Source organism: Podarcis bocagei, assembly GCF_964188305.1.
Source record: "Podarcis bocagei genome assembly, chromosome: 4".
NCBI lineage: Eukaryota > Metazoa > Chordata > Lepidosauria > Squamata > Lacertidae > Podarcis > Podarcis bocagei.
In genome coordinates this window covers 95,204,967-95,215,400 of record NC_138128.1, presented here as the reverse complement: position 1 = coordinate 95,215,400, position 10,434 = coordinate 95,204,967, and the positions used below count along the sequence as shown (strand labels likewise).

The window sequence follows — 10,434 nt, the reverse complement described above, 5'->3', positions numbered from 1 at the left end:
TTGCTTGGGGTCTGCTGAGAGCACTGGAAACATAAGGCATTTGATTCACAAACCCGCGTGCAGCCCATTAGCAGCAACCACCGAAGGCAAGAAGGGGAGAGGCTGCTTTTTACATCCTTGATCCTACACAGACCATCATCAGCCACCGCTGTGGCTGAGAAAAGCCAAGAGCCGCAGTCCGTCCATCTGCAAGGGATGAGGAAAAGCTGCGCCCAAAAATATCTGGCGCTACCTGGTCCTGGTTGCTAGGCAGCAGAGGGGACAGCTATTTCCCCACCTTTGTGGAGCTCTGCAAGCAGGATCAATAGCGATCGCTATTGCATGTTTCCCCGAGAGGCGGGTACCGTTTGCAAAAACAACACCACCTTTCCGTTCCTAGGAAGAGCAGTTTTCTTTAGAGTCCCTAAAACAAATTTTATTTTATTTTTATTTTTATTTTATTTTATTTTATATACAATGCAATACGACGCAATGCAATTTGCATTTCCATTCTTCTCCCCCAGTGGGCGGAGCTTGGCGCGGGGCAGTCCCCGCCCCTCGGGTGACGTCGACGCGCGCGTTCCACCGGCGAGGCGTTCGCGCAGCGTGCACGAAAAGGGGGCGGGCGTCGGGAAGCGGCCGCCGGCCCGAGGACGTTTGGCCTCTGCGGGCTTCCGTAGCTGGGAGTCCGCCGCCGGTTCCTGCTGTTTCCCCTCACGGCGCTCTCGCTGCGAGGCCGCGATGAGCGACAAGGGGGAGCTGGACCTGGCCGGGGCCAAGCAGAACACGGGCATGTGGCTCGTCAAGGTGAGCCCCGGCTCTTGATACGGACGCCAGGTTATTCACCTCAGAGGGTCGCCCTCAGAAGCGTCCCCGCCCCCCACGAAAACTGAGGGAAACAGGGAGGTTTGAAGCGCCCTCGGCCCCCCTCCCGGCCTTCTCAGGGGCCTCAGGCCGACGACCCCCCCTCTGCTCTGACCAAGGGAGCTTCGGGGGCCGGGGGGGGTTTGACGACCCCACCCCCTCATAGAATTGCAGAGTTGGAAGGGATCCCGGGGGTCATCTAGCCCAACCCCCTGCAACTCGGGGGTCTCAACTAGATCTCTCCCCCCCCCCCACCTATCATCCATGAGAGGTGGCCGTCCAACCTCAGCTTAAAAACCCACCAAGGAAAGAGTCCCGCCACCTCCCGAGGGAGCCAGTTAGCGTCAGAAAGCTCTTACTGATGTTTAGTCGGAGTAATAATATACAGTGGTACCTCGGGTTACATACGCTTCAGGTTACAGACTCCGCTAACCCAGAAATAGTGCTTCAGGTTAAGAACTTTGCTTCAGGATGAGAACAGAAATCGGGCTCTGGCGGCAGCAGGAGGCCCCATTAGCTAAAGTGCTGCTTCAGGTTAAGAACAGTTTCAGGTTAAGTATGGACCTCCGGAACGAATTAAGTACGTAACCAGAGGTACCACTGTAATAGTAATTCAAACATTAAAGACTTCCCTAAACAGGGCTGCCTTCAGATGTCTTCTAAATGTCATATGGTGGCTCTTCTCATTGACATCTGATGGGAGGCCGTTCCACAGGGCGGGCGCCACTACCGAGAAGGCCCTCTGCCTGGTTCCCTGTAAGCTCAGTTCTCGGACTGAGGGAACTGCCAGAAAGCCCTCAGAGCTGGACCTCAGTGTCCCTGCTTGAAGCCAGTGGTTCGAGTCCTACCCTCCTCTGGAGCAGGAGGAAATAAGCTTACTCCATCTTCCATTTGACAGCCCTTTAGATATTTAAAGATGGCTCTCACATCTCCTTTCAGTCTCCTCTTTATCAAGCTAAACATACCCAACTCCTTCAACTGTTCATCTTAAGCAGGAGTCAGCAAACTTACTGCGCCTCGGGCCGGTGTCTCCAACGCCGATCACGCGGCGGGCTGGAGGGCGGGGGAGCATGTGCCCATACTCGTGGGCAAACACTATTTCTGACGCACTTCCGGGTCGGAGGAGCACTGAAAATAGCTTTGTGTGCATGTGCACGGGCCTCCTCCGACCCGGATGTGTACCGGAAATAACGCTTGTGATTGCACAAATAACGCTTGCGCATGCACACAAGCTATTTCTGGTGCTCCTCCAACCTGGAAGTTGGCAGTCACGCAGTGCAGTGCTGGTAAGAGCGGGCAGTGGCAGCAGGCGGCGGAGGTTGCAGCGAGCCGGATAAATGAGTCCCTCAGTCTCATCCGGCCCGCAGGCCTTAGTTTGTGGACCCCTGCTCTTAAGGCTTGGTTTCCAGATCCTTGATCATCTTGCTCATCCTCCTCTGTACATGTTCCAGCTTTTCAATATACTTCTTAAACTGTGGTGCCCAGAACTGGACACAGTATTACAGTTGTGGTCTGATCAAAGTGAAATAGAGCAGTGCTGTTACTTCATCAGGACACTATTCTGTTGATGCAGCCTAGAATATCATTAGCTTTTTTGTTGTTGCTGCATGACACTGTTGTGTGATGTTGACTCATGTTCAGCTTGTGGTATGCTAAGACACCTAGATCCTTTTCACAAGCACTGCTTGCAACCCAGGTGAACCCCATCTTATATTTGTGCAGCTGATTATTCCTGTGTAGGGGTAGAACCTGACATTTGTCCCTGTTGAAATTAAATTTGTTTGGGCCCAGTTCTCAAATCTGTTAAGGCCATCTTGAATTCCAATTCTGTCTTCTGAACCATTAGCTGCTCCTCCCAGTTTTGTCTCATCTGCAAATCTGATGAGCATCCGCTCAGTTCCGTCATCCAATACATTCATAGAGATGTTGAACAACAGGCCCAGGACAGAACCCTGCAGCACTCCACGTGTCAATTTTTACCAGGATGATGAGGAACTATTAGTGAGCACTCTTTGGGTTCAGTCAGTCAACCAGCTACAGATTTACCTAACAGTTACCTTGTCTAGCCCACATTTTATCAGTACCTCGCAATAATATAATGTCAAAAGCCTTACTGAAGACAAGATATACTACATCCACAGCATCCCCCTGATCCACCAAGCTTGCAACTGTATCAAAAAAGAAATGAGATTCTACTGGCATGACATGTTTTTGAGAAACCCATACCAGATTCTTAGTAATCACAGCATCCTTTTCTAAGGGCTCACAGACCAACAGTTGAATGATCTAGGGCAGGGGTCTGCAACCCGCGGCTCCGGAGCCGCATGTGGCTCTTTTACACCTTTGCCGCGGCTCTGGGGCGGATACTAGTGAGGGGAGGAGGCGCATTGTGCGCCCCGACACTCCCCACTGTGCCGGGCGCTGTACTGGCTGTGATGTCGCATGGGGGCGGTGCGTGCGTTAGTCACACACGGTCCCGACGTCACATTCCCGCCCGCCCGCCCGTTACATTGTAAGGGGCATGTACGCTGGTCACTGTTTTGAAGGGGAGTGAAGAACACACACACACAAAAAGGTAACTTTTTAATTTAATGTTTATTTCTATGAGGAGGAGTAATTCTGAGGGGTCAAACAAAGAAATAATAAAAAAGTCACAAAAAACTTATTTTTATAATGACGAGTTTTGTGGCTCCCAGTTTTTTTTCTTCAGAAACGGGTCCAAGTGGCTCTTTTTATCTTAAAGGTTGCAGACCCCTGATCTAGGGTCTTTCCTAGTATCAGCGTCAAGCTCACCAGTCAGTAGTTACCTGGGTCTTCATTTTCTCCCCTGCTGAAGATGGGGGCAACAGTTGCCTGCCTCCAGTTCTGCAGGGACCTCACTAGGACTGGATGATATCAGCTTTTCAACATTGTGATGTATCACCAGCCAACCATTATGATATAGCGATACATTGCAATGTTGAAAAGCGGAGGGAGGAACAAGCTACATTGGGCCCGGCTCCACAAGGTGCCAGGGTGAAACCACCTCAGCTCACTTGGCAGGAGCAGCGGCAGTTTCACCCCAGCACCTTGGAGGGCCATGGCTGATGGAGTTTGTTCCTCCACACGCCGGGTGCTGGTGGCAGAGGGTGTCCCTCCACTGTCAGTGCCCGGCGTGCCAAGGAAAAAACATGCTTCATTGTCCACAGTGCCTTCGGGGCCAGGGCCCTTGTGGGGTGCCTCAGGGCTCCGTCCTTTCCCCATTCTTTTCAATATCTATATGAAACTGTTGGGAGGAATCATCAGGGGGGTTAGGCTGGTTGTTCACCAATATGTGGATGATACTCATCTCTACCCATTGTTTAAATTGGAATAAGTGAAGGCATTGAACATCTTGTGTGAGTGTCTGGAGGCAATTGAAGGATGTATGGTGGTTAACGGATTGAAATTGAATCCCAACAAGACAGAAATACCATATGCAGCAGCTTGTAGAAATCGCACTCCAAGGACGCAGTCCTGGCTGCAGGAGTCTGTTTCACCAGCCTGTTTGCTGCAAGGAATGCATTGACAAAGCAGCACCAGCAGAATTGAAGCCTCCTGCTCTCTGCAGTGTAAGACAAAGAGGAAAGGAGAGGCAGTGCCTGCTTGCCCGGCCCTTTTCCTGACTAGATAGGTTTTATAAATCCCTACATAAGCCACACTCCCAAATTGATTTGAGGCTGTATCTGGGTCAGGTGTTCCCCAGGTCACTATGGCCGTGGGTTGATGTGCACATAGACAGCCTTAAAACCAACAAATTGCACTATCTGTTTAAAAATCTCTATATTATTTGGTATCTTAGCATTCCCTGGTAAGGCTGGGCACTTTCAGCTAGTAAATTTAATAATATAAATAAATTCTGGCCCTGGCAAAAAAGATTGGAGTGGGGACAATACACGGACTGAGCAACAGTGGTGGACTACACATAGGTAGATCTGGCAGTGCTTTTTAACACTGGTGTGTTTTCTGGCCTTGAAACACCTTGTGTTTCTGACTGTGGCAGGCTTTCTGACCATGGATGCTGTTACTGACATCTTTGCTTTGCTAAATGAAGAGGGCAGGGGTATGATTTTGTTCATTTCTATGCAAGGAGAAGGGAGCCTGAACTCACCTCCCTGCCTCATTTTGGCAATGGGAGCCAGGTTCTGTTAGTTTTCTCTTTTACTGAAGTGTGGTGCTTGAATTAGTGGGGAAGGGAGCTATCGTGGCCTCCTTGCCACTGGCTTTCCTGCTCTCCTTATCCGTCATCACAGCACCTGATAGAACTGCTTTTTGAGGGTCTGCTTTTTTGTGTTGGGGGAAGGAGAAGGCTGGATGGGTAGGAGAAAGTGTGCACACACATGCATGGCAGAAGGCTTTTCAGCCTCTTCTGAGGACAAAAAAATAGGAATAGGTGGGGGAGGGGGGAGAAATGAAATGAGAACATGGCCAATGAGGCTTTTCTGCTCTGTTAGGAAGCTCCTGGGAGAGAGAATTTAAAGGGGAGGGGGAAAGTGTGTGTGTGTGTGTGTGTGTGTGTGTGTGAGAGAGAGAGAGAGAGAGAGAGAGAGAGGGGGGGGGGGGGAGTAAGTGAATGAATATAGGAGGGAGCATACCTGGCCAGAGCAACTCTCCCCATGTGCTTCTGCTTTCTTTTTTGGATTGTGAAGAATCTTGGCTATGGACTTTGATTACTTGGGTGCTAAACTGCTCTGTTTGCTCCTTTTAAAAACTTAATTTCCAACTTTCTATACTCCCCTCAAAGAAAAACAACAACAACAAAACAAACCTAGCTGAATTTTCGAAGAGCCTGGCAGTCTTTCTCTCACCACTTGCACTTTCCTTTGTCTTCATGGCTCTCCCATCATCAATCTTTGGTCCTAAACGTTCTTTTTCTTTTTTTACTGGGTTTGTAAATTAGGGTGATGGTTGGGAAGAGAGAAAAGATCAAGCTTGGCAGAACAGAACTTAGCCCATGTTTCTTAACAAATTTGGTAGTGTAGTGGGAATATGCTATAGCATTATCATGGAAAAATAATGAATTAAATCAATTTCAGGGAAAAGATACAAAGATGGGTTTTATTTAATTTAAAAAAAACTTTATTAATTTTTGTAGTGTTAATAGTCTGCAGACAAATGTATTATGTTTGAAAACTCTCTTACTACTTGTGTGCCAATCATTATAATGTTAATAAAAAGTAAAGGTGATGCATATCCTGTTCTCCCTCTTGTAATTCATTTTAAAACAATAGTGCTACAAATTGTGATCAGTGCTTTGTTTGATTTGTAATTATATTGTTTGAAATTCATGAATATGATTCTATTGTAATGCTGATGTTTCTTTGTTCTTTACTGCTTAAGAAAGCAAGCTATAATATATTTTGATTTAGTGTTGCTTTCTTCTACATCCTGAAATATGTAGTTCTTCCTGTCTCAGGATTTAAAGAGTGGGGGAAGAGAGAGAAAATTAAAGTACATGTTTCTTTTCTGTACTCACTGGATTTTATTTTATTTTGTTGCCTTTTGTTATAGGTTCCAAAATACTTATCACAACAGTGGACTAAAGCTTCAGGAAGAGGTGAAGTTGGGAAGCTAAGAATTGCCAAGTAAGAGTGCTTATATTTTGCATTCAGATTTTCTTTTGTTTGGGTAGTGGATGGGGTAGGGTGGAGAAGGAACTACTGTGGAACCTTTTTGGCTTACAGTTTTTTTCTTATTTGAGACACATCTGATAGTATAGTTGCTCTTGCTCCTGAGTCATGATTATGATTATGTGTGATACTCAGGCACCGGTTTGCAATAACACAGTCTGGCTTTAAATACAGCCTTTGAGATGAGGCATTTTAATATGCCCTGTAAGGCCTAGAATCCTGCCCATATAAGCCAGGTGCCGGTTTTTATATTTCTTTCTTGTCCATTTGGCTCTGGATATGGTCCTTTTGGAGAAATTGTATGCTTCAGATGCACAAATGAATGGCAGTACTGAGAGGGAATATTTGATCTTGCTTCGAGAGATCACTGGGCCCACAGAGTTATAATAGGCTCCCCCGTCCCCAACTTCATATAACAGAACAGTTCCCTAAACTAATAACGCGGCTTGATTCCTTCAGTAAATATGAATGTGCAACTTCCCAAGCAAACAGAAAGTAAGACATTGACATATCCTCAAATTATTTATTTATTTATATCCCATTGTTCCTCAAAGGAGCTTAGGATGGCATTCATAGTTCTCCTCCCCATTTTATCCTCACGAGGACCCTATGAGGTAGGTTAGACTGAGGGTGGGTGAGTGAGTGAGTGAGTGAGAGTGAGCTTCATGGCTACCAGGAGATTTGAAGCCTGGTCTCCCTGGTCTTAGTCCAGCAATCTAAGTGCTACCACTCTGGCTCTCATCTTTCCTTGAAGCTAAACGTTCCTGGTTCTTTGCTCTGATGTCACATGCCTTACATTTCACACATTTTATCTGTTTTGAACACTCTGAATCCTTCCTGGTTTTTTGAATCCATCTTACTTCGAACACAGTGACCAAAATTGGACAGGGTTGTTCTATACGGTGCTGAGTGGGACACACCGATTGCATTCTTTTCAGCGTGCAAGTCTTTGGGTCATTCCCTCCCCCCCTTTTTGTAACCATCATGGTGCTGATTTAGATTCTGACAGTAGTCTAGTTGCAAGTCCATGTCAGTTACCAAAGCCTAGCCAGTCTCCTAGTCTCATTCCCTTGAATCCAAATGGGTTCTGTGTGAACTGAAATGTACTTCTACTTAAGGGTGAGTCCTCTTCTTGCTGCAACTTCTCTCACCCGCATGTGAGAGGGCCCCAATCATCAGGAGCAGATTTAGTGGGAGGGAGCAAGGCGATGCAAAGAGAATAGGAAAGCCAAAAAAAACCCCAGTTCTGTGGTGAAACTATGTTCTGCACATGGAACTGGAGCCCAAACCATCTATAGCAGGCACGTCCAACTCCCAAGAGACAGCGATCTACTCCTAGTATAAAAAAACTGGCAGTGATCTACCTATTGTCACTGGAGAGCGGAGGAGGGTGGGTGGATTGCACAGAGTTTTTTAGCTTCCCCCCCCCCGTAAGTTTTTGTACACAATAAGGATCCCGTGATCTACCACAATTAGCCGGGGATCTACCGGTAGATCACAATCTACTGGTTGGACATCCCTGATCTATAGCATTGAAATACATGTGTGCATTTGTCCTACCTATTGCATCCTTAAGAGGCCTTTTGTCATTTCCCTCCAGGCTTATTGCCTCTGCTGATGCCCTGATGTGGAGGGCTTTCAGTTCCTTAGTTGGGTACAAGCTCAGAGCATGTGAATTCTGGCTGTCTCAATTCGGGACTCGCTGGCTCCAGTGCTGCTGGTATCACAGAACTAGTTGGTTTCTCTTTGTTAGAGCTGAAACCTAGGCAGCAGAGGGAGGGGAGAGCCCTGAAAATACCACAATGATTCCCCAGTTATATAGCATTTAGATTCCTCAGGAGGGATTTGTTTTTATTCCTTGTACTCCAGTAGTTATAAGAAATAATTAAAATACTGTATCCTTTTGCTTTTTTCATAGAAATCAAGGAAGAACAGAAGTAAGTAGATAAAATACAAATATTATGAAAGTATATTTTGTATTGAAGTATATTGGAATAAGTGGGTTACATATTTTTATGTTCTGTGTTGTATTTCATCTAACAGTATAATCCTTTTCTGAGAAAGTACATGTTATCTTTTCTGTTTCACACTTCTGAAACTTAACTATAATTGCTAAATAAACTAACATTTATTAATTCCCTTTAACAGAGCTTGTGTGAAAGCTAGAGATCGGGGTGCTTAACCCTTTTGTTTATTCCTTTTTCCCTTCTATAAAAAGTATGCAAGACACCATTTTAATGTTTAAAGAACAATAACTCTTACTTACTGTGTCCTTGCACTTGTTAGATTAAGTGCATATGTACAAGGCAGGCAGGTATTACTTATGTTACTAATGTATTACATAAATTTATCACTAAGACTAAAACTCTTGCAGACTCTGACTAACTCTAAGGCAGACAGCAGCAGAACAGAACAGACCCCCTGCTCAGCTGCTCTAACAGCACCAAAAGACTGTTATTAAAGATTGTTATTAACTGACATAACTGTACTAGCTTACACAGCTCTCTCAGGCACAGGGTATATGTCCTTGCAAGATTCTTTCTTAGAATGTTGCTGTCCTTGTGAGTATTCACCCATTACATAGCATCTTGGATGCTCATGTCTCACTGTAAACCCTACACAAATCCAGAGTGGAGTCCCTAGGCATCTTGTACTTTTCCTTCTGGCAACTCCTGCAGCCAAGCTGGTGTCAAATGTAGTCCAAAGGAAAGCAAAGTAGTACATCAGCAAGACTGAGGGGGAGCTGGAGAAACCCAGACAGATAGGTGGGTTTCTCCCGGTATGCCCCACGGAGGACCTTAAGGTCCATAAATAGCATCAGCCTAGTGGTCCCGGGCCCTAAGGAAGTTAGATTAGCTTCAACCAGAACCAGGGCCTTTTCAACACTGGCTCCGGCCTGGTGGAACGCTCTGCCTCATGAGACCAGGGCCCTGCAGAATCTGATTTCTTTCCGCAGGGCCTGTAAGACAGAGTTGTTCCGCCTGGCCTTTGGCTTGGAGCCAATTTGATTCCCTCCCCCTCTTTCTTTTCCTTTCTCCTCCTGTGATGAGGCTGCATTTTAATATTTTAATGTTTAAATATTTTACAGTTGTATTTTAATCTTGTTTTTAAGTTGTATTCATTCAACTTGTTTTTATTATTGCTTGCTAGCTGCCCTGAGCCCGGCCTTGGCTGGGGAGGGTGGGGTATAAATAAAAAATATTATTATTATTATTATTATTATTATTAATAATAAATTGTTGTTGTCTGGGCAGCCCAGGACTTCCATATATACAGGCTTGTGCCCTGGAGAGGTTATGTTGGTGCTGGTAATGTAGCAAAAACTATGCAGGAAGCAGCACTTTACTCCTGATGGCACACTCTTCCTTTGTCTCTCAAGACAGATGCCAACAACATTGAACAACGAATTAATTCTCCAAAGCAGTCAACAATTCCTTTTCCATAAGAAATATTTATTGCAATGTTTGGTTTTCAGGTATCTTTCACTTTGAATGAAGATCTTGCCAACATTGATGATATTGGTGGGAAGCCAACTTCCATCAGCGCACCCAGAGAACACCCTTTTCTCTTACAAAGTGTTGGAGGACAGATGTTAACCGTGTTTACAGAGAGTTCACTGGGTAAGTTGGAGGAAAATTGATAGTTAACTAAAGTTTTGCAAAATGAGAGGTGTTTGTTAAGTTGAACGTCTACATCCAATTTTTTTTGAGATGGTTTCTTTGGTTTGGACTTTTTCTGTTTTGATTCTTGTGGTGTAGCATAAACAATTTAAAGCGAACCCTGACTATTAGGTCCAGTCGTGGCCGACTCTGGGGTTGTGGCTCTCATCTCGCTTTCTGGCCGAGGGAGCCGGCGTACAGCTTCCAGGTCATGTGGCCAGCATGACTAAGCTGCTTCTGGTGAACCAAAGCAGCGCACGGAAACGCCGTTTCCCTTCCCGCTG

The 10,434-nt window shown here is 45.8% G+C and overlaps 1 protein-coding gene across 1 annotated transcript in view; it reads left to right on the top strand.

The window, feature by feature from the left end:
- Positions 1 to 596: 596 nt before the first annotated feature.
- The window catches only part of GTF2F2 (general transcription factor IIF subunit 2), a 62,738-nt gene continuing 52,900 nt past the window's right edge, over positions 597 to 10,434 (top strand). The window contains exons 1-4 of the mRNA XM_081191852.1: positions 597 to 786; positions 6,373 to 6,446; positions 8,410 to 8,428; positions 9,967 to 10,111. Of these exons, the coding sequence (XP_081047978.1) occupies positions 721 to 786; positions 6,373 to 6,446; positions 8,410 to 8,428; positions 9,967 to 10,111 (304 nt within the window). The 5' untranslated portion in view covers positions 597 to 720. The remainder of the gene's footprint in view (positions 787 to 6,372; positions 6,447 to 8,409; positions 8,429 to 9,966; positions 10,112 to 10,434) is intronic.